General features: G+C 40.0%; 3 protein-coding genes across 5 annotated transcripts; 1 reads left to right on the top strand and 2 right to left on the bottom strand.

Annotated features, from left to right (window-relative positions):
• Positions 1–645: 645 nt before the first annotated feature.
• Positions 646–7,419, bottom strand: LOC146377908 (gamma-enolase-like). Of its 3 annotated transcripts, none has more exons than XM_084943426.1 (13): positions 7,311–7,419; positions 6,668–6,753; positions 6,407–6,502; positions 6,211–6,269; positions 4,706–4,775; positions 4,450–4,583; positions 4,136–4,358; positions 3,864–4,061; positions 3,259–3,335; positions 2,771–2,895; positions 2,576–2,684; positions 1,392–1,450; positions 646–1,219 (listed from the first exon to the last, which is right to left on the bottom strand). In XM_084943426.1, exons 2-13 carry the CDS (start codon positions 6,750–6,752, stop codon positions 1,150–1,152), a joined length of 1,305 nt encoding a protein of 434 aa, XP_084799552.1. In that variant the 5' UTR covers position 6,753; positions 7,311–7,419; the 3' UTR covers positions 646–1,149. The 3 variants fall into 3 exon arrangements, with proteins under 3 accessions (XP_084799552.1, XP_084799553.1, XP_084799554.1); XM_084943427.1 differs by lacking the exon at positions 7,311–7,419 and adding an exon at positions 7,111–7,276; XM_084943428.1 differs by lacking the exon at positions 7,311–7,419 and adding an exon at positions 7,115–7,276.
• A 904-nt stretch (positions 7,420–8,323) lies between these two features.
• Positions 8,324–15,270, bottom strand: mlf2 (myeloid leukemia factor 2). Its single transcript, XM_084943429.1, has 9 exons — positions 14,941–15,270; positions 12,734–12,748; positions 12,533–12,644; positions 12,390–12,425; positions 10,917–10,970; positions 10,674–10,802; positions 10,268–10,427; positions 9,863–10,078; positions 8,324–8,782 (listed from the first exon to the last, which is right to left on the bottom strand). The coding sequence occupies exons 1-8, from the start codon at positions 14,982–14,984 to the stop codon at positions 9,867–9,869; spliced, it is 762 nt and encodes a 253-aa protein (XP_084799555.1). The 5' UTR covers positions 14,985–15,270; the 3' UTR covers positions 8,324–8,782; positions 9,863–9,866.
• Positions 15,271–16,497: 1,227 nt separating this feature from the next.
• Positions 16,498–23,393, top strand: cdc42l (cell division cycle 42, like). Its single transcript, XM_084943425.1, has 6 exons — positions 16,498–16,572; positions 19,713–19,817; positions 19,966–20,038; positions 20,155–20,264; positions 21,984–22,181; positions 22,306–23,393. Exons 2-6 carry the CDS (start codon positions 19,713–19,715, stop codon positions 22,393–22,395), a joined length of 576 nt encoding a protein of 191 aa, XP_084799551.1. The 5' UTR covers positions 16,498–16,572; the 3' UTR covers positions 22,396–23,393.
• Positions 23,394–23,455: the final 62 nt, after the last annotated feature.

The raw sequence follows: 23,455 nt of genomic DNA, 5'->3' as shown, positions 1-23,455 counted from the left end.
ATACAATTCTAATGAATTTCTGTGCATCACAGAAGTCTGTTTAAGTCGCAATGTGTAAAGAAGTCAAGACAGCTACACAACTTTAACATTTTTTGTTGTTGTTTGTGAAACCAAACTGTCAAGCTGGAGAGACTCTTGGACCCAAACACACACAGATTAAATTAAAGTAATTAAAGTTGCTTTAACTTAAAAGACAAACGCTGCGCAATGACAGCAGGATAGAGCATGAAAAAAAGAGACTAACAAGATAAGTCTTAAAACACACAGGGTCACTAAAAGGAAACATTACAGCAACTATGACCTGACAAAGGCACAGGGCTTTTCTCATTACTACTTTGTGCCTCCTTGTCTTCTGTGTCTGACTGTGACCCAGAAATCCATTCCCAAATTGCATCTATAGAACAGAGGAGGCAGCAGGAGGAGCTAAAATCGAGGATGCACGGGTGTTTCCCTGCAAAAGTGTTTTTACCTGCATGAAAGAGACACGGAACAGGTTTGAAATATTCAAACCATTATAGGAAGTCTTTAAGTATGAACAACTCATTCTTCTTATCCAGAAGTTGGATTGGAACCGATTATATTTACCTCTCAAATTATGAAAATAAGCACAGTGAGGCTTCTCTTCAAAACAAACACACCCAGATCTTTGGTTAGAGTTAACATATATCCATCTCTTTATTAAGCTTCACTTTGAACAGACAAAGTAGCAGACACAACTTTGCAGCAAGCTGCTAAACAGGAGGAGGAGAAGGAGGAGGAAGAGGAGGAAACAACAGGGCACAAAAAAGATCAAAACACTTCTGCAGCAAGTGAAAAGGAGAGAGTCAGGGGGCTCAGGAAAGTGAGAGAAACTAACAAACCCGTGAAGGGGAGTGTGTCTCAGTAGTTCAGTAGATTTTTTTTTTCCTCCACCAGGCTTTGTTAGGATTCGTGGAGGCTGGCTGTAGGCAATCATCTCTATCACATAATGTGAAAACTAATTCGTTTTGATGCTTTTAAGTTAATCTTTTTGTGTTTAGTGCTTTGCTGATACACGTAAACCTCTCACCACATAGAACTAATCAGGGAAATATGACACTATTTATATGTATGCGTGGGGTTTTTTGTTCTCTCTCATTTTGTCTGCTAAGAACACCGGTACCCCACTCCCTAAATGGCGCTGGGGTTGCGGAAGTTGTGTCCAGCAAAGCGAGCCTGATCGCCCAGCTCTTCCTCAATCCTGAGAGGAAGAGGAGGCGAAATGCAGAGCAGGAAGGTGAATGTGAAAGAAGATACAACAGATAAAAGAATGAAGACAAGAGGAGAAATATCAAAATAGTGCAAGCGCTATACAAGAATCCATTTGCATACCATGTACATACATTTATGCAATGTAAGCTACAGATACCCACCTCATGAGCTGATTGTATTTGGCCAGGCGTTCAGATCGACAGGGAGCTCCAGTTTTGATCTGAATGAAGAAAAAAAAAAACACTAACAGCTACAGACGTGGCTGAACTTTTACCATTAATTCAACAAATCTCCACATGTCTGATCGCCTGTCGACGTTTATCTGATCTCTTCCTACTTGGGAGGTGGACTGCTGGAGTCTCCAGTAAGTGCAGTGCTGAGGATAAAGTTGTTTCAATCTGCAGTCCTCACAATTTGATTATTACTTGTTTTCAGCTTTAGACTGCCTGCATATGAAGCATTTAGGGAACAACGTAACCGGGTTACACTCCCCTCGAGCAGGTTCTGCACATTTAGTACTAATACTCTGTACCGAGGCAATAACTAACTGGCATTTTGATATTTAATACATATATTATTCTGTGTATAATGTTACAAATTCTGACTACTATTCTTAAAATTATATTTTTAGACAAAAGTGTTGAGAAAAACAAGCTGCAAATTGTTAGCATTATGAAGATCTTATGACCAAATGTTTTGTATGTTTCTCTCCTAAAGTTTGCGTTTCATCCCGTCTCTGTTCTCTTCTTTTCCCTCTCACACCCAACTGGGAACGGTGGTTGGCTGCCTCTACCCTGAGCCTGGTTCTGCCAGGGAGTTCTTTCTTCCCACTGTTGCCAAGTGGGCTGGCTGACTGTTAAGGTTTCTTTCTAACAATTTAGGGTCTTTACCTTCCAATATAAAGCACCTTGAACTAAACTGAATTGATTGTATTGATATTTCACTGTTGTTATCAATGCACTGATTAGTTAACTTATTAATTTCAGGACTTCAGTTGTTTTTAGAAGTACAGTAAAAAGTTAATGAATATTGAGCTGCTTCATTGCCACATCTGTTTATTACCTCATGCTCTTATTTGCACTGCTTTATCATGTATAATACATATTATTATACATAATTACAATAATCATACATAATTTCCTTAGGGATTAATAAAGTATGCTGATTCTGATTCTGATTATTGCTGCTTTGTATGGTCCCAAAGTGTGATGCTGCACTGTTATGTTGCTGTTATGTTGCTTATGCAACGGGACCCAAGGAAAACTTAGAGCATGAAACATGTGATCAGTAATAAGCAGTTAAGCTAGCAGAGGGATATGAGCTGTCAGACTGTTGCACGTGTTACCTGTCCAGTGCAGAGACCAACCACCAGGTCAGCTATAAAAGTGTCCTCTGTCTCTCCTGAGCGGTGGCTCACCATCACGCCCCAGCCGTTCTCCTGTGCCAGCTTGCACCTGGAAAACCAGAGGGGAAATTAGTATAACTGCATTCCGTGTGTGTGCCCACAGTTTTTGGTTTGAAACACATAAAGTCAACTCACGCTTTGATGGCCTCTGTAACAGACCCAATCTGGTTGACTTTGAGGAGCAGACAGTTGCAGGCTTTTTCCTCCACAGCTCGTTGTATTCTTCGTGGGTTGGTGACTGTCAGATCATCTCCAACAACCTGCACAACGAGTGAAGTGAAGGGCACTGGGATTGGTATCACGTGTACTTATTCAGGGGGCATTAACCTTTGTTGTATCCCTAAGTGTGTAAATGACGTTCTGGTCCACATAGAATAAATAAGACAGCAGTATTGGAGGGGAGAGGAGGGGTACGTGCTTTAATGTGTATGGATATTGATAGAAACTTGCTTTTTACGGCTTGGCTCATTCTGCTAAATAAAAAAAGGATGACTTTACTTCTGCACCATTAATTTTGACTGTTCTTTGTTTAATGGAAGGAGGAGGAATACGAGATTACCTGTTGAAGAAGAGCTGCGCTGATCTACTTACACATAATAATGGCATAATTTGTAATATCTTACCTGGATACCCACTGAGGCTGTGAACTGAGACCAAGCGGGCCAGTCATCCTGGTCAAAAGGATCTTCAATAGACACCACTAGAGGGAAGGACACGTGGGTAAGATCATTTTCCTCCATGACTCAAATATTACAACACTGTAGGAGAAACACAAGGCTAGCTGAAATCACTAGTAGCTGTTCTAATGCCTTTAGATCTGCTGATATTAATTACAGATGCAAAGATGCACACAGCCCACAAATAGTATGCACACCATTTACAGGGTAAAGACCCACATCAGAGCAGTACCCCGCTTGCCAGATTTGCAATGTAGCACATAATTAAATCTTCCTTAACAGCTTCATGTGTCGGGAGGCGAGACCAGGCTCTTTCTGCCTCCCCTTTTCTCTTTTTCTTTGACTATTTCTTTCTAAAATGTGACAAAAGAAATATGGTGGGAGGAAAAAAACATATGGAGTCGACTGTGATTCTTTGATTCAAGCTGACTGAGGCTTAGAGAAATCAATAACACCCCCCCCCCCTTTTTTTTTTTTTTTTTTTAATGACTAAGAGGTGCCCACATTGTGCTCTCTGGAGAACATGTGTACTCACACACCACATTACACACCTGGGTAGTTATTAATGAACCCCTGGTAGATGGCGGCCAGCTCATCAGCGGTGATGTTGCGGGCAGCATTTGGTGGAGACTTAAAGTCCAGGTCATATTTGCCCTCGCTGAAGAACTCTGAAGCAGCAACATCCATCCCTATCACCACCTTATCTGTGAAGCCCGCCTTCTCTATGGCTGTCTTTATCAGCTCCAGAGCTGACAGGAAGAAACAGGAGCGATATGTTAGATTAGGCTGAAGGAAATTGTTTTCAGGTGGTCGCCGTGCTTACCTTCACTGTTCTCTTGTATGTTAGGGGCAAACCCTCCTTCATCACCCACATTTGTAGCATCCTGACCATATTTCTCCTTTATGACACTTCTCAGTGTCTGGTAGAGCTCCGCCCCCACACGCAGAGCATCACGGAAAGACTCGGCACCCACTGGAAGAACCATGAATTCCTGCATGGCCAGCCTGTTCCCAGCGTGAGAGCCTCCATTGATCACATTAAAAGCCTAAAAGAATTTCGGAGGGATGTGGGTTTTTATAGTTGGTCATTTATGTTTGGAGAAAAATTTTTTTTTTTTTACCAACTATAAAACTCACAGGAACAGGGAGGACCAGCTCTCTGTTTCCTGCCAGGTCAGCAATGTGACGGTACAGGGGGACACCTTTCTCTGCTGCGCCAGCTTTGCATATGGCCAGCGATACTCCCAGAATAGAGTTGGCACCAAACTTAGCTGGAGGCGAAATAGAGGCAGTCACAAACATAACACACACATGCAGTCGGTACTCACTGGTGCGGAAACATGTCAGTACACATATATACCATCACCCCACACGAGATGTGAGCGAGGCTTACATTTGTTGTCAGTGCCGTCCATTTCAATCATCACATTGTCCAGCTTCTCCTGCTCCAGCACACTGATTCCCTGGAAGAAAAACACAATATTCCTCATACAGTAAACAGATTTTTTCATTTCAGTCACGCTCGGCTGCTCATCAGGTTCTGCAGCATAAACTCAATATTCTTTTGTTTATCCCATCACTTTGCTGGATGAATCCCCATCATGTACTATCTTAATAGAGCATTTTGCTCTCACAGTACAGGCTTACTTGTGGTTCCTCCAGATTTAAAGGGAGGCAGTGCTTCAGCTATCGCGCCCATCTCTCCTGGTTTGGGTTCAAGCTCTCCCTTTTTTGATACATCTTATAGTTAGTGTTGGATTAGATGACCCTGAGGTATCCCTTAGTTCAGGGGTGGCTATCTCCAGGCCTTGAGAGCCGGTGTCCTGCAGGTTTTAGATGTGTCCTTGATCCATCACAGCTGATTTAAATGGCTAAATTATCTCCTCAACATTTCTTGAAGTTCTCCAGAGGCCTAGTAATGAACTAATCATTTGAATCAGGTTTGTTGATCCAGGGTGATATCTAAAACCTGCAGGACACCGGCTCTCGAAGCCTGGAGTTGGCCACCCCCTGCCTTAGTTACACTGATGTAGCCTTAAGCTGATGCACTGATCACTTCTTCTCCACTCCCATATTCTTCTCTTCCTATGCATTTTTATGTCACTATTGCACTGCATTAACTGTGTATCTTCTCCCTTTGTTTTTGCCCATTGTTTCTCTTTACCCTCAGCCTAACTGGCTGCAACAGATGGCTGCCCCTCCCTGAGCCAAATGCTGCTGAAGATTTCTTCTGAGCAAAACGAAGCCAATGCCAAAATGCTAAATCTGCAGTTCCTTGTATGGCGACTTGGGGTTCTGTCCAACAGTGACTCACATGTTTAAAGTCAAAACCTTAGCCTGGTAAATAACATATTTACACGGGACTGTAGTCTCTATGGCTAATTAACATTACAGGAGTGTGGACACTCTAACCTGCATATATTCCAACACAACGAGCTGGAGCCAGTTGTTGTTTGCTAGGCCTCAAGCAGTAAACTCCCCTTAATGAACAGGACCTCTGCCTTTTGGCACCAACAGTACTAATAATATGACTTGCAATGAAGCATGGCCCATCCAAAAGGATGAGTAAACCTCTCGTATTTTAAGCAGTATGTCACTTAGCACTAATTAGCAGGTGTGCCTGTATAACAAAAACAAAACAAATACAGCTAGGCTTCATAATGTGGAGCCAATCTAGAAATCAATGTCATGCTGGCTTCACCCATTTTCTATATACAGTCTATGGAGTCTTCTTCTCCCACACTGTTTGGTGATAGAGGCGCATGTGATGTTTTTGGTTCTCTCTGTAATACTATAACATTTCACTTACAACAGAAAGCACCTTGAGGTTACTGTTGGTTGTGAACTCGTGCTATGTACAGTAAACAAAACTGAACTGAGCCAAAGTGAAGTACTCACAGACTGGATGAGGGCGGGTCCAAGGGTGTCATTAATGTGAGCAACAGCCTTTGTCACACCTTTAGTGCAAAACATGTGGAGCCAGTTAGTCCCCATTTTGTTACAATAAGGAAAAGAACCATCATGCAAAAATCAGATACAGGCAGAAAAACAAGAGCGCTTAGTGCAGGGGAGACGTCTTTGTAAGTGTTCACACCTTTGCCCTTGTAGCGAGTCTTGTCGCCATCTCGGAGCTCCAGAGCCTCGTAGATGCCTGTGGAGGCACCACTGGGAACAGCAGCCCTGAAAAGACCTGGAATCGAAGCATATGATTGGTGGGTGGATAGAGGAGGCAGACGTAATGGGGTGAAAGGTTGAGGGAGAGGAAAGAGGATGGAGAAGGATGTAGTTAACCTTAATGAAATAATCTAAACATTAATTTGAGACATTACACAAGAGATTTTATTTTTTTCTAAACCTTTGTCTGTATGCAGATCTACTTCCACAGTGGGGTTTCCCCTGGAGTCCAAGATCTCCCTGGCAACAATATTCACTATAGACATCCTGTTAAAAAAATAAATAAATAAATAAAAACAAGGGAACATTGGCCTCATTTCAAATGCAGATTTCATCCAGTGCTCATACACTCAGTCTATGTTATTTTAATTAGAGAAGGAAACACATGAGCAAGCAAAGCTGCGCGTGAAGATGAAGCTCGGTATGAAAATAGCCTGTGAAATACCAAAAGCACTCATATGAAAAACAAGGACTTCACACTCTCTTCCTCTTTTCCACTTGAACACACACTGTGATGATAGTGACGCAGCCTTGAGGATGGAAAGCTGTGGAAAAACAGGCTCTCAAGGAAGATGCTCACACTCACACAGAGAAAGACATGAATCAGAAACCAGTGATGCGCACCTACTTAAAAATCTGTCAACCTGTTCCAGACCACAAACCAGCTCAATTTCTCGCCTGTTTCAATCAGTGACAGAGAGCACGGACCAACTGAGAGATGAGACGCAAAAGACAGCGCAGGTAGCGACGAGGAGATGGGGGAGGGGAGCGGGATGAGAGGGATGGAGGGACTGAAGAAACAGATCAATCTTTTTAAACGTTACCTGCAGCTTGTTTGAAGCCTGGTGGAGAAAGTGAGCGAATGTGGGCGAATGAGGAGCAATAGCGGGAAGGGGAGGTGGGAGGAGAAGGGGTGAAAACGTATGACACACGGGGGGGAGGGTGAGCATGTGAGTCATTGGAAGATGCAGAGGAGGGGAGGGAACAAAGCAAGGAGAGAGGAAAAAGAGATAGGAAGGAGGAATTGAGTAGAAGAGCTGGAGTAATGTGGATTTGTGTATTAATAGGGGTGCACGAAACAATGTAACCATCTGAGCATTTAACATACACCGCTACTTTACACCCATGCAGTCCTGTCATACGTGCTGCGCGCACATCTGTTCACTGCTGATAACTACAGAGGCACTCGTGACATGAAAATATTGTCCCAGCAAACTGATACATGAAACGTTCATTTGCGCTTCCTGTCAGGTCCAAGCAGCGCTGCGATACAGCTGAAGTAAGTGCACGTGGATGACAGGCAGGAGATGTGACAACAAAGCAACCACAAGGAGGATGCATCTTAGCAAAGACAGCAGAAAAGAAGGCGTCTTGTTGGGGAACGTTAGAGATCTAATGATAGGGATTAAAGGAAACAAGAAGACAGGTAGACGGGAGCAGCCGCTGCCGGAGGGAGGATGTGCATTTAAAAATAGTCTTAGATGTAATTAAAGATACAGCCAGCACGAGCAAAATGCAGACGGGAAGCTATGGGGCGTTTGGAGAAAAGGAAAGTTTTTCATTGGCTGCCCCGCTTGAACGTGCCATCTGGACATCACATGACCTGCAGACACGGTGGCACAGGGAAGATGAAGAGGGCGCACACCTATGAATGCGTGCATGCATGTGTATGTAGACTTGCATTGACACAAATGAACACGTTATTTAGCTGTCAATACATTTTATGAATAAGCAAGGGTTTAAAAAACAAAAGGAAAAATACAGAATCGGAAAACTCTTTAAACAACACTCCATAATTTAAGACATGCAACCCCAAAACATCAAAACAGAGGCACACTTTGCAATTATCTAACAATGTTTAATGAACTTTTTATTTATTACATTAATTAGTTATCAGTATACAATTCAATTCACCGACACACGAGTGTCTTCACAAACATAAAATGGATTGTACAGCAGATGTACTGTATACTGTAGCACTTTAGTGCAGTGGGCAAAGACACATGTCAAGTTTAGAGAATGAGTGTTTATATATATTTATACATTAAGTGAGTGTAGTTATACCCATGTTTACACAGGGGCGTTTGTAAGTGTGTCTGTGTGTGTAAGAGTAAAGAATTTAAACTCTAACCATTGTGTGTGTGTGTGTGTGTGTGTATAATATGTTGTTCATGTAAAGACAGTCCAGTCATATCAAACATTTATGGCGGGCATCAACTTCCCGTCCTCATCGTGGTTCACAGCATCGGGGAAATCCTCAACTCCTTCAATCTGGTCGCATTGTTATACGGAACACCTGGAGGGACAAACACACAATGCCAAAAAAGTGCATTAGATAAACTAAACTGAGTGATTGGTAGCTATATTGTGGGCCATAGATCACTGAGGCGTGATCTATGGCCCACAACTACTAATAGGCTTGCTCACACCTTTGCACAGCACTGAGACCCCAACACAGTGCTGGGATTTTGTGGCTGCTGTGCATTAGCCTAAAGGACTTAAGATTCCTAGAAGAAAATGATCAGGCTACGGTGGCGGTGCAAACAGTAAACAGAGAAGAAAACAACCTTATTTTTAAATTATTTTTTAACGGTAAGAAGGTTTATTTGGGTATTGCTGAAATTAAGTCGATGAAATTATGAGACATGATCAGATAGATTGGACAGGCCATGTGCTGTTATAAGGTTTCAGAAGCTCTTCTATATATACAGGAGCCTGGCCATATAAGGTTTTATATGTTATAATTAATATTTCAAAATTAACTCTGAACTTCACTGGAAGCCAGTGAGGCCCGCCGCTCTCTGCGATGCGGCATATGGTTGCCTGCTCATCCCAGTGAGCTAAACTGGTGCCCCTGCCATCTTAATGATATATGAATACAGAAGCTCCGAGATTCAAAGGTTATGCAGAGGGAGACTTTCTGGAAAAATAGAGTTTGGAAGACTTTGGAAAAAAACCTCTAACATCTTCACTTCCTATACTAAGAGTAATGTGGAGGTTTTCTCTGAGTAATGGCACCTATTGTTCAGGAGGATACTGCAGCAGGTACTCATGTGTGAAGAGCAGTCTCAGAAAAGTGTTAAAACAAGGGCAGTAAACCATTCTGTAGAACTATGTAGGGAAAATAGCTGGCATTGTTTAATCTCCTAGCATTCAAGGTGCAAATGAACAAAAGCAAATCAAAAAGCAGTGACAACTTTTAGCATTTATAATTTCTTACTGTGCAAACCAATATACTGCGAAAAAGTATTTATAAGAGTAAAATATGGCCATTTAACTTTATGTCTGATAACACACGTTCAAAAATTAATAAGCTCACAACAGATTACAACAATTATAATAATAGTGGCACAATGATCTCTGACATCTCTCTTACCTTCTCACCAGTCGTAACGTGGGCGGGTGTGGGGCTGACGGTGTCTGGGGGACTCGTGCCGATGACCTGGTGGGGACGTTGAACTGGGAGGAGCGGTAAGAGCGAGCTGCTGGCCGCCTCCTCGCCGATCGCGGCCGTAGTCCAACCCACGAGCATTCGGGGGAGCGTATCTTCCTGCTTCTCTTCTCCACTCCTCGTCAAATGCTGGAGCCTCACCTAGCAGGAACAAACAACGGGTTAAGAGCCAAAAAGAAAAAAAAGAAATCACACGTGTGTGAAGGGACACCATCAAAGTCACAACTCCTCATTCATCTCCTTTGCCCCCTTTTTAAATTCAATTCCAATTAGCTTGAATAGTAGGTGAAGCCTGAGCTAAGATTAGTGTTGTAATCAGGGTCGACTCACTCTCATCCAGGTTAATGTAGTCTTGCCGTTCTTCACAGTCTCCAGTGCGGCGATTTCGTGAACGCGCCATTATGTGTGCACGGTCTCCAATGTGGTGGCCAATGGCAAGACCCTCCAGGCCGCTCTCGCTGTCCCTCACCGACTGCCGCGTCTCACGGATCTGGGGGGAAAAAAAAAAACAAACAAATCAAAAAATACCTCAGATTACAAAATCAGGCAGGAAGGAATGAACTTAAGTTCATCTCTGATATTTATACTGTACATAATCTATTTACAGTCACTACACTTACTGGTGTTAATGAGGTCAGCAGACTAATTAGGCCCCAGCCACTGAGCAGGTCTACTTACATGGCTCTGACCACAACTTCGTATATATAATATTTGAACTAATATGAGTTATTCCTACCCCCCCTGGGCCTGTCCTTGTTTCACTGGTCTGCTGATAAACTTTAGGAGCCCCTGGGTCTGTTGACGAATATGAGATCACTGTTGAGGAGGAAAACGTCTGACAGTTTGGTGAACCAGACATTCTGTCCTGGAAGAAGAAAAATAATGGAAAGTAAATAGAAATGATGGAGAACTAGTGAGACACACATTTCATTTACGACAGTAATTCCTTTCTGTTTATTTGGAAAGAAAAGCAACTCACCACGTTTCCCATCATTTCTCCCATCATGCCAAACATATCCATGAACCCTCCACCCTGCAAGCAATAAGAGGATCTTTACATTTCTCATTTGAGTAATCCCCAACCACAGGCAGAAAAGCAGCATACATTGTGTGTTGAGTGCACAGTTGTCAATAACCACTTTTCCAGTGCAGGAGCTCATGGCAGCCATGAGGTGCTGCACAGCGCCATAAACAGCCTCTCTGTTTTCCACTGTGGTCTAGAACCCTTTGACAATAACAACAGTGGACACTGTTGCGTCCACCAATACTGGAGAATTTCACAGTGTTGATAGCTACTCTTCTTCCTGTTTCTGACTGGTAGACAGTTGTTTTGTTTTCAAGATTAACCAATTAACTGGGCCACTCAGATATCTAACCTAGAGTATGCACTTCTATCCTAAAAACAGACTGAAAGATGTTCTATGACGGCAGTTCCCGTTGTTGGAAAACCCCCAAAAGTGTTACGTTTTGTAGGAGAAAACATTCTTTGAGCAATCCCCTTAAATTTTTTAACCCTTTATTTAATCCAGGATCCCAGATGACACCAGGGAGGAGATGAAATACACCCTGCACAGGCCAAACAAAGATAAACAAATAACTGACACGAATGTCTGTGGACTGTGTGAAGAAGCTGGGGCACCCAGGCTAAGGAGAACATGCAAAGTCAACACAGAAAGATGGCCAGCAGGATTAAACTTGGTGGCTTATTGCTGTATGGCAGCAGCGATAACCACTGAACCACCATAATCATAAAATCCATATAATAAATGACAAAACTTATTTTATTATTTTAAATCAGCAGTCATTCTTTTACGATTTAAGATTCTTTTAAGGTAATAACTGGTAATCTGGGTAATGTGCATTTATTTATTTTGTTGCATTTGTATTCAGATTTACTTTTTTACTTTTCTATATTTAACCGAGCTCCTTCCTTGCATATTTTTTTTACTTTATTGAGAGATTTTTCTTTGCCATATTGTAATGAGCTGGTTTCACACTGACACTCTGTAAAAAGTCAGAAAAAGCAAGTTCAGACACAGCAGGAGATGACTTGCGGTGTGTTCTCTCTAGAGAGAACATACTTGGCGAAGGAGCTGCCTGATGAGAGGGTACAGGAAGCAGGACACTCGATGCCAACTCATTAGCTATTATTAACTATTATTACTGCTGCTATTTTTTCTTATCCGAGCAAATCAATAAACTTAAACTTTGCACCACCTACGTTGTGCAATACCTTGAAATGTTCAGGGCTACAGAGTTTTGGGGATGTAAACCTCAATCTAACCTATTAAGAAGTCTAATATAATTACACTGGAGCCTATCAATCATCAGTCAGAATATCATCATGAGGCTGGTGACAGAATTAAGAGTTCTGTAATTCCTTTAATGAAAATTAAGTCACCATGCACCGTGTTTGCAGTTGTTAAAAGAGGTCATAGAAGGTGTTACTAACCATTCCCATCATGCCAAAAGGAGCCAGAGGGCCAGCCTAAAAGACAAATATACACCTTAAAATTTTAAAAAAGGCAGTAAAGAAAAAGCTAATCTGGACATACAAAACTCATACAAAGTATCTATCAGCACAGAGTCTGTTACCTGTCTGCGTGATGCACGGTGTGGCTGCATCTGAGGAGCAAGAGGGAAAGGCTCCATCCCAAATGGTCCAAACAGACTCCTCATCTGCTGCCTGTGAGCTGCAAACGGATCCCTGGAAGAAATCAGAAGCATTTATCAGACTTTTGTGTTCAATTTCGCATGTATGAATCAACTGAGTGTAGCTGTGTGAACTGTACTCACATAGGTGAAGGTAAACTGAAAACGACACAAGGAGGAAAACTGTAAACTTTCAAATACAAGGCAAATACTCCAGCAAAGTGTTTCAAGTTCCACTGGATTTGTGAGCCTAGTTTAGCCATCCATTATTTTGCTTTATTATTTTCTCCAGTATGGGGGTTTAATACAAGAAAAGCCAGTAATGTAAGAAAATCTATTATAGTGTATTTTGTATACATATAAAAAAATTAATAAATTCACACAGCGAACTCCTCTCTCATGCACCCTGCTTTATTAACCAGGCTATCAGCCACCTTTGTTTTCATTATTTTCATAATCTGAATATTGTTTCAACAAGCAAGTCAATCAACTGACACATCGTTTTGTAGCTAAAGTGATTTTTCAACCAGTGACCAGTGAATATCAATGAAATTTTGCTACTGTTTTTTCTTTTTCTTTCATTATTTTTTAAAAATTAAACTTTTTTTCTTCGAGCAACAACTTTGGCAGCATAAAGTGGGAAGACACAAACTTTTCTCAACTTTCAGGTGAGCGATTTGAGAGACTTCCAATGAGAGCACAGGATATCAATGATTGATATTATCGCAGGTTAGTAAATACTTTAGTGGGTTACCACGACAACCAGAGCCTGGAATACCCACTAGCAACCAGCTTTAAAGTGAGGACACACCTTGATGTTTGGTTGTTAACGAATAGTTGTCGAAAATTAGTCCCCACTTCATGTTGTCCGTTCTTGCTTCAAGCCCCTCAATTTAGTTATTTTTCTATGACTCTGGCTGCACTGTTGCTGAAAATTGGTGTCTGTCTGGTTGCTCCTTTAAAGTGTGTTTGCCAATTTAAAATGTAATAGACCAAATGATTAAAAAAAGAAGAAGAAAAAAGATATTAAAGGACAAAAACAACTGCCAATGAATTAGTTTAATAAACATCCAGTAAGCCTGGAGGCACACCAAACATTGACTTGTATAACATCAAGACCCAAATCAAATACTGAAATTTGCATTTTGTGCATCTGTGTTGGTAGATTGTGCTGTGGTTTTAACAGAAAGCTGATGTTTATCTGTTAAATGGAAAATAAGTGTGATGAAGAGCTGAGATGCAATCATTGCTTCTTTATTAATAAAAGGCCTATTGGACATGAGTCAACACAGAAAGTTTATTACCACCTACAAAGATGTTTTTGTTTTTAATTTCCATTATAAAAATGCTTTTACACTGCATTTATAAAAGAGCAAAATATTATGCATTTCCATCCATTTGCCTGAGGGAAAAATGCACTAATGTAAAGAATGCAAGACTGGCAAGACAGTAGGTCTTGAGAATGATATGAATGCAAAGAGAATATGCATACATATTTATTCAAAATGAGTTCTCGGCTATAATTAGAGTACCATCTGGAAAATCTAGAATTATGTACTATTTGGGTTAGACTATACTGATACTTTTGTTTTTGTGGTACACCTTCATTTTTGATAAAACCTGTATGAAAAGTTAGATGAAAAAAATAGCTATTTTTCATTTGCAAATAATATTTTGATTTATTTTGCATTATTGTAAAGTACAAATATATGCCATTCAGATATTGTCACTAGTAGTCTTTTGCAATGTGATGTTTTTTAAGTTTATTTATGTGTGTTTAAATATCAGAATAAAATCGCGGTTATATTCCATAATTGATCAAGCAGTGCGCCTTTTCTAAAAATAAATCGTTTGTTTGTGAGAGATGAGCCGAAATAGAAGATTTACTTGCACCTGTTATTTCGATTTTTTGTCTGAAATAAAAAACAAAAAAATGCATATATGCTGTATTTACTGAGGGCTGCGAGATTACGGATTTTTTTCATCCATTTGCCAGCGGGAAATGCGCTAATGTAAACCTGCCAGACTACAAAAGTGAGCACTTTTAAACCTAAAAAACAAGAGATTTCTAAAGAAACAGTGGAAATCCAATGAGAGCAATTGACTGCTAAATGTAGTGACCGGCTGGTTATAACTAAATACTGTTGAACGCTAACACCTTTTTGTTATTGTCTATCCAATATGGTGGACCAGTGTAGGCCCCCACAGCTGGCAGGAGTAACGGAGGGTACCTGCTACAAGGGACAGTGGAAATTTTTTAAACTTAGCAATCCACAATATAGCTACCAATCACTTATAGAACACAAAGACACCAGTGTCAAAAGAAAAAAGTGTGAAATGTCAGTACTTACATCATATAGGGATCTTCATCAACGTCACTCAAGAACCGAAACATGCTAGGTGATTTCTCAGCTGGCTGATTCGAGCCAGCTAGCAAGGTAAACAGTTTTTAAAGGCTGATAGAAAACGAACTCAAACTCGATTTAAGCTGAAGTGGGGGATCTTTTACCAGCTCCCTCTCGAAAACCACGCACAATTACTACTGCTTAACAAGGAGGCAGAAATCGTAGCGTCTCAATAAACAGCGATTTCCAGAAACCTGGAGAAAACACAAAAACGGAAGTCAGTCCTCTGACAAAGGGAAGCAACGCTGCTATCAAGGTAGCATCAAAGCTAACAAAGCTAACTTCCGGTTATCATATTTTCACAATAACACATTTCCGGAGAGGCTTCTAGGGCAATTTTTGGCATTTTTTCTGCAGATTAGGGGTGTTTACAGGTAACTGATACACATGCATTTAAATATATTATTATTTCAATTTAATATGTTTATTTTAGTTTAGTTTAGTTTAGTTTTATACTTTATTAAGATATTTTTGTTGTTTTATATTTTATTGAGCTGTACCATAGTACTTATTTAGACTACTTGTTATACGTTTGTTGTGTTTAACTTACAATTTAAAGGAATTTTCCAACTCTGGGATAAATAAAGTCTTATCTTATCTTTTTAGCTTTCCAGTCTTTCTGAAGTTTTCCTTTAAATATCAGTTTCCTACTAATTCGCAGTCGATTTCTTGTACCTAAACATTTATCATTCTTTTTTTTTCAATTAACACTGATCTATAAATCAGGGGCAAAAAGGGAGCAACTAACTCAAGGAAAGAACAAGTCCTAGGTATACACACAACACACAACTTAGCAAAGAACCATTTTAAAATTGTATGTTTTGGTACTTTGTTACTAGCCCCATGTCAGAAAAACATATGATTTCCTCGCATTTCTTTAGCTGAATCTACAATCAATCAATTAGTCTTTACTGACAGACTTTATGTCCTTAGTTAAAACTTAATAGATCTTGGCATGGTATGCCATAGGCTCTTTACAAAATTGAGGAAACTGAAAGAAATCTGAAAATCATCTCTTTAAAAAATAGGTGGTGTGTGTGTGGGGGGGGGGGGGGGGGGGGGGTGAATCCAGCTGAAGGGATGCATCTGGCCCTTCATGTGATTCATCTACTGTTCACCGAAGCCTCATCAGAAATGGCCTCAGTGGAAGGATGGCTGTCAACAAGCTGTTGTTAAGGAAGAGAAACAAAGATCCAAAACAAAAGGCAGTCAACATCTGAAGAAGAGCTTCGACTGACCTTCAAAAAGCCTGAAGAGCTATTTCTGAAGACTATTTAAAGATCTTACAAGAAAGCTTCAATAGACAGTTCAGGCTTTGTTGGATAATAAAGATGGTCATACAAAATATTCACTGTCAAGCTCATGTGATTTGTATAAACACTGTTTATGCCTTATGTGCTGTTTTGCCATGTGAAAAAAAGCAGAAACGTGTTGCAGTTTGGGCAGCAGGCGACGCTCTTTCTTTTGTATCGATTCTACAATCGGGACTGGGTCCCGGTTTGCTATGCGCCTGCGCACAAAGTAATTCGACCCTCAAACCCGGATGTAACCAACGCCTAACCTGTGGGAAGAAAAACGGTGAGTAGAGTTACAAAAACTGCTTAAAACTACTATTTGTGGCTAATTAGAGTAGGCGACACATGCAGGAGAGTCCCTCTAACAATGTTCAGTCTAACAGAAATGAAACGTTTGTTTCTAGATGTTTTAAATCTGCGGGGTGGTTAAAGTTTTCTACCGATCAGGGTTAATTCAGAGCGGACAAACATTTCTTTAATGAAGCTGTCATGATTGTTTGTCAGCTTTGGTAGTGTGATTACTTTAATTTTGATCGATTTAGATCCCGCTGTACATTGTAATTAAATAAGAAATCTAACAGTGACAGTATTTTCACGCTGCCTGTCCACTGTTCACAAATCTGATTTAATTTATTCATTCAGACTCAGTATTAAAAGATTATTTTTTTTATATGTTGGCTAAAACATCTCATTTGCAGGTGTTAAACTTTCAGATAACAGATTAACAGATGGAGTGCTTATTTAGCGGAAGTGTTTGCAGTATCCGCTTCTAAATGTCATTTTGCTAATAGGCGGCATTTTCCTTTAACATCCTCGCTATGCAGCTTATGCGGAAGCTATTCACTGTCATTAATTTTTCGCTTGCACATGTAATAACAAGCCAAATAGGAGTACCTCCAAACGGTATGCACGCTGCTTGAACTCACACCTATCTATATACAGCCGTATCCTTCATGTTTTTGTTTCATTTAGACTAATTTTGCATTAATTTTTATTTCAAAGTAGTTTTTAACTTTGCAAAATCGTTTGTCATTTGTTTATTCTACTTATTTATTTAGGCTGTTTTGATTGTGCCAAACAATTTTCTCAGTTTGGGGGATGAATAGTTTATCTTGTCTCATCTGATCTGATCAGAGCCTATTTGATGGAATACATTTTTTTTCTGTATTTTTTTTAGCATTGTTCATCATACCGCAAATGTATCTGTTTGTTTTTACAAGTAAGACCAGGGCCCAACTGATATGGGATTTTAAAGATCGACACTGATATTTGGCAATTTTAGAATCCAATATATCAACCAACTTTGACCAACATTACTTATGTGTAGTTATTTAGTTTAGTTACATGCGTAGAGTTCTTACTAACATAATAGAAGTGCAATTTAAAAAAAGAGGGAAGTTGGAGAGGGCCCGATGGTGGACAAACTGTGCAGCGTCAACACTGATAAAACCACTGAACAGTGTTTTCGCTGTCTCTTCTTTACTGTTTTTTCTTTTATTGTGGAAGATGCAACAGGATATGGAGTGTGGTAACAAAGCACTGACAGAAACAAGAAAGAAAACAATTGTAAAAGAGAAACAATCCATCCATATTTGTACACATGTTGTGTGGTTATGTGCATTATGTGGATAGGTGAAGCTCTATTCAGTCTCATTTATCAGCTGTTATAAATGCCAGTAATGACAGATGTGGACCAATAGATGAGTGGCATATATTGCTGATAAAGCTGTCGGGCTCTAACTAATGCTCTCTCTGTATGCTTTTATGCCTAATAACTTAATTGGTTCGTTCTTCGAATAAAAGTCGTATTACTAGAGGTCTAAGTCACATAAAAACGCCTTGGTATAATTCAGCAGCACCACAAAAGTTTAATTCATTTGTCTCAAACTGATTCGACTTTTACTGAATATTATATTTGTCATGAAAGGTGGATCGGGTTGCAGTCATTTTAGGTGCTGCACATTAAAGTAGCAACAGAAATGTTTAGTAAATTTGACTTTTAAATAAGTGGGATGAATTTAATAGTTAACATGTACTGTAGGAAGGTGTGGCACCAAGAAATCTATGAGCAGGCACTGTTTAAATATGCAAATAGTTTATTTGAGCTAAAAAAAATAAGTTAATACTAAGTATTACCTTCACATGGGATTCAAACTTTGTTCCCTTTGATTTGAACGTTTTATGTTTAATCCATTGCAACACTACAGCTTAGTACCTGTGTGGACTTTTTCACCCTTTATGCTACTTTATATGACTCACCCGAGCCTGTCCAAATAGACCTATGATTGGATTTTCAAAAGCCTGAACACAAAGCCCAGCATCGGCGCAAGGGTCTAGTTCTGGCTCAGGCCATTTGAATTAAGATGCTGAAATTCTATAATGGATACTTTTTTGTCCACTAGTCCTAAAAAGACATACCCTGCCCCAACTGTAATGTTATCGCTTATCTTAGGACAAAAATATGTTAGCAGTGTGAGCTTAATGGATCAAAACTATGAAAATGGCCATTGAAATGCTGCTGTTGCAATATGTAATGTGTAAGCATTTTACTGTCAGAGTTACAGAGGTTGAGCTATTTAAAACTTTCAGTTTTTGTTTGGTAAAGTAGTACTTTAAGACTTAATACATAATACTTAATACTTTATTTTTGAGTATTTGCATGTTTGATTTCTAAAATCCTGTGATGCTGCATACAGATAATTACTTCATATATAAAGTTATGTAATCTTTATATGCAGTCTATTCCCACATCTACACTATAAATCATTGCAGTTACAAGATTAGAGACAAATTCATGAATGATCAGACTTTCCATATATTATTTTTTTATTTTCAACCACTGCCTGACATGTCTTTCGTCTCAGAAAGGCATGTCAGGCGTTTTCTGGTTTCAGTTTTGCACCCCCACCCAAGGTGGAGGAAGGGTTTGTGATGGCTGCATTCTGCTTTTCTGTCAGACAGCAAGAGGGTGCAAATTCCACCAGGCCAAATTCCAGGAAAATATTGACAGAAAAACGTAAAGGTTTAATCGTTTTCTTTAAAATTGCAAAGTAGGCCATTGGCCTCCGCTGAGGATGCAGTCTGTAAGTTTATAATTGTTTGACCTTTCACATTGTACTGACCAATAATTGTTTAATCTTCAAAATAATGTGCAGATTATTCAGTAGTGAATATAAATATTAATTCCAGGCTTAGATGTGCTGGTTAGATGCATCACATGTCTCTGTGAGTCTGTCACAGTTAGTGCTTGTGTGTTTGTTTCCATGTTGTTTCACTGCCTGTATGTAAACCCATGCATGATTCTAGAGACAGTACTAAGAGTGCTTGTGTATTACTTCCTCTCTAAGTGTCTGGCTAGCTGTCTGGTGTGCTGTTTCTGGCAAACATCTTATCATGTTTCCTACTTTCTGTTTTTCTTTGTAGATGCAGACGATAAAATGTGTAGTAGTAGGAGACGGGGCTGTAGGAAAGACGTGCTTACTGATCTCCTATACAACCAACAAGTTCCCCTCAGAATATGTGCCTACGGTAGGAGGAGGAATTAAGAAAGACCGAGCCATATTGTTGTAAACACGCTCACCTATAAAATTTCTGTTTTCTTATATTATTCATGGTTATAATGCTGCACTACCATTAACCGCCCTTTTTTGCTTACTTCTTTTTTGTGTTTTCAAAGGTTTTTGACAATTATGCCGTGACAGTGATGATCGGTGGAGAGCCGTATACGCTCGGCCTTTTTGACACAGCTGGTAAGCTGGTCTTCGAAAGTCTCTCAGTTTCACTTTTTCTCTCTCATTTCTGTCAGTCAAAAACCTTTGGAAAAAAAATGTCCTTGTTCTGCTTCTCTTTTGATTGCTGCTCTCAGGTCAGGAGGATTATGACAGGCTGCGTCCTCTCAGTTACCCACAGACAGATGTGTTCCTTGTATGTTTCTCTGTTGTCTCGCCCTCGTCGTATGAAAATGTCAAAGAGAAGGTCAGTTTTGAAATCTCTTTTTCACTGTTTTGGGAACAGAGATGTTGTCTATTTTTTGTTAAATGTGTTGGCAGACTTACACTGGCCACTTTGTTTTATTCATAATCTATAATCAGCCAATCATGTTGCAGCAACTTAGTACCTTTAGGCATTTAGACATGGTCATGATAACCGGCTGAAGTTGAAACTGAGCATCAGACTTGGGGGGGAAAAAAGGTTAAGGATTTAAATGGCTTTAAACATGGTCTGAGCATTTCAGAAACTGACGATCTACTGAGATTTTCCACACACAACCATCTATAGAGTTTATAGAGAATGGACTGAAAAAGAGAAAATATTCAGTTGGCACCAGTTCTCTGGGGGGAAATGCCGTGTTGATGCGAGAGGTCACAGGAGAATGATCACACTGACAGGAAGGCAACGGGAACGCAAATAACCTCTTGTTGCAACAAAGGTATACAGAAGAGCATCTCTGAATGCACAACATGTTGAACCTTGAAGCAGATGGGCTGCAGCAGCAGCAGAAAACCACACCGGGTGCTACCCCTGTCAGCTAAGAACAGGAAACCGAGGTTACAGATTGCATCTGCTCACCAAAATTGGACAACAGAAGGTTGGAAAAACGTTGCCTGGTTGGACGAGTTTCAATTTCTGCAACAACATTCAGATGGTAGGGTCAGAATTTAGCATAAACAGCATGGAAACATGGATCCATCCTGCCTTGTACCAGTCGTTCAGGCTGTTGGTGTAACAGAGTGAGGGATGTTCTCTAGTCACATTTTGGGGCCTTTAGTACCAACTAACCAAGCATCGTTAAACACCACGGTCTCCATCCCTTTATATAAGCAGTGTCCCCATCTTCTGATGGCTGCTCCACCAGGATAACGTGCCGTGTCACAAAGCTGTAATCATCTCAAACTGGTTTCTTGAACACTAGAGTGAGTAGACTGTACTCAAATGGGCTCCACAGTCACTAGGTCTCAAATAGAGCACCTATGGGATGAGGTGGAATGGGAGATTCACATCATGGATGTGCAGCCATTAAAACTGCAGCAACTCTGTGATGCTGTCATATCAATATGAACTAAAATCTCTGTGGAATGTTTGATGCATGTGGAGTTGAGGCAGTTCCAAATGCAAAAGGGGGTCCAACCAGGTACTCGCAAGGTGAATCTGATAAAGTGGCCAGTAAGCGTATAGATCTAAAAATAATGATTATTTTTAAAGATCTCCTGTTCATTTTCTCTAGCTAGCCTAATGCTTTTATTTAAATAATTTTGTATGTAATAGAGTGAAGAAAGTGCCGTAATTTTCTAAATTTGACACACAATTGTTCAAGAGCCACTTCCTCAAAATAGTGAAGTTTTCACTGTGTTCTTATGATCATCCTGATGTGGAGGTGTGTTCTTTTACACCTCCACATCAGGATGAGTCCCGATGTCCTTACTGCTTGGAATTTTAATAATTGTTTTCATTGTCGTCCTTATTCTCAATAAATGTCGCATGGAAGAAAAAGCCTCCTGCTACTTCAGTTTCTCTACAATCTCACCGTTTTACATGCCAGACATTTTATTACACATTATTTTCTATGAAATGAAAAATATGAATCAGAAACTATCTGAAAAACTATTTGGATTAAAGGAAAAGCATACCAGCTTTTGATAGTCGCAAAATTCATTGGGTATCTAAGATAAACTTTGTCTTTTTGTCTGTATCCAGTGGGTCCCTGAGATTTCACACCACTGCCCAAGCACCCCTTTCCTGTTAGTGGGGACACAGGTAGACTTGCGGGAAGACAGCAACACGGTGGAGAAGCTGGCAAAGAACAAACAGCGCCCCTTATTACCCGAGAGCGGCGAGAAGCTGTCTCGTGAGCTCAAGGCTGTTAAATACGTGGAGTGCTCTGCCCTCACACAGGTATGTAAAATCTCACTACACTTTTAAAACGTATTTAAAAAGTGACAGATTTGTTTTAAATAGAAAGTTATGCTTCCTTCTGTTATGCTTCCGTCATCTTGTCCTCTTCTTCTTCTTTAACCAGCGAGGACTTAAAAACGTGTTTGACGAGGCCATACTGGCAGCTTTGGAGCCCCCCGAGACCAAAACAAAGAAGAGGTGTGCTCTGCTATAGAACAGTGCTGACCGTGAGATGCGAAACGGTGCAAAAAGAAAAAATAGGTGGGATGATTGAAAACATCATAAAGATTAGTGGCCATTTTGATAAAAAAAAACCCCAAAAAAAACAAAGGACAAAACCAAAGGGGAAGGGACGGTACCGTGGCATCGAAATGTATTTCGGTACACACGTACACTGATTGTGCCTTCAAAATAAAAGCTGAAACAGGCTGAGGATTCAAAGTATCAGATGTGCAGTGAATGCAGTTTAAGCACCACCTGTGTCCTTCTCTGAAACCTTTAGAAATCGCAGTGTTCTCTCTATAAATATTCAGGTGGGGCAGGCCCCCCCTTGCCTGTCACTGTTTTTTTTTTCTTTTCTTTTTCCCCCCCCCAAAGAAATGTTCATTTATAAACTTGACATTGGCCTCTTCCTGTGTTTTACTTACTGTGGCCTACTGGGTCCTTTAAACTCAGTATAGGGAAGTATAAAAGGGGAAATACTTCAGTTACATTTAACATTAGTACATTTAAGGGGGCAACTTGATGTTAAGTGGTACTCTACTTGCTTTCTTTTCCGACCTTCCTCAGTTGAATAATGTCAAAAAACTAAACATTTGCTGTCACTCCAAACAAAAGCAGTTGTCTGTAACAGTTACTGACTTCTAACTAGTGGTGACTTGCAGGGATGAAAAGTGTTTTCACCAAGTTCCCTTATCCAGGTTACTTATGAGTTTCTGTTTTCTTTCTTGTGTATATTGTAAGAATTTCACAATGCTGTTTTGGGAAAATTTTAGCATTTTTTTAATTATTTTTTTTCCCATTTTGAAACTTGAGTTGTTTTTTGTTTTGTTTTTTTTTTAATTGCAAGACCTCCAACATTTGAGCGAATGATGAGAAGATTCAAGTTGTAATATTTTTAATGGCTCTTGAGAAGATGAACTTTTTCTAGTCAATTTCTGGGTGTTTGTAATCACAGGATATTTTTAATAAAATGGTTGAGCTCAAATGAAATGTAATCATTGTTTTGTGTGTTTGAAGGCAAAAGACTGAATTTGAAAGTATTACAGAGTTTA

The sequence above is a fragment of the Perissodus microlepis genome, chromosome 11 (assembly GCF_051167445.1).
Source record: "Perissodus microlepis isolate ML-2025 ecotype Zambia chromosome 11, ASM5116744v1, whole genome shotgun sequence".
NCBI classification, from domain to species: Eukaryota; Metazoa; Chordata; class Actinopteri; order Cichliformes; family Cichlidae; genus Perissodus; species Perissodus microlepis.
This window is presented reverse-complemented; position numbering and strand designations above follow the sequence as displayed.

Coding starts and splice junctions, on each gene's coding strand:
- LOC146377908 (XM_084943426.1), bottom strand. CDS start 6,752: ATGTCTATAGTGAATATTGTTGCCAGGGAGATCTTGGACTCCAGGGGA. Junction 6,503..6,667: donor AGATCTGCATACAGACAAAG/GTTTAGAAAAAA, acceptor CTTCGATTCCAG/GTCTTTTCAGGGCTGCTGTT. Junction 2,896..3,258: donor CAGCCTCAGTGGGTATCCAG/GTAAGATATTAC, acceptor CTCGTTGTGCAG/GTTGTTGGAGATGATCTGAC.
- mlf2 (XM_084943429.1), bottom strand. CDS start 14,984: ATGTTTCGGTTCTTGAGTGACGTTGATGAAGATCCCTATATGAT. Junction 10,803..10,916: donor GAGAAATGATGGGAAACGTG/GTGAGTTGCTTT, acceptor TTCTTCTTCCAG/GACAGAATGTCTGGTTCACC. Junction 10,079..10,267: donor CTACATTAACCTGGATGAGA/GTGAGTCGACCC, acceptor TGTTCCTGCTAG/GTGAGGCTCCAGCATTTGAC.
- cdc42l (XM_084943425.1), top strand. CDS start 19,713: ATGCAGACGATAAAATGTGTAGTAGTAGGAGACGGGGCTGTAGGAAAG. Junction 19,818..19,965: donor CCTCAGAATATGTGCCTACG/GTAGGAGGAGGA, acceptor GTGTTTTCAAAG/GTTTTTGACAATTATGCCGT. Junction 20,265..21,983: donor ATGAAAATGTCAAAGAGAAG/GTCAGTTTTGAA, acceptor GTCTGTATCCAG/TGGGTCCCTGAGATTTCACA.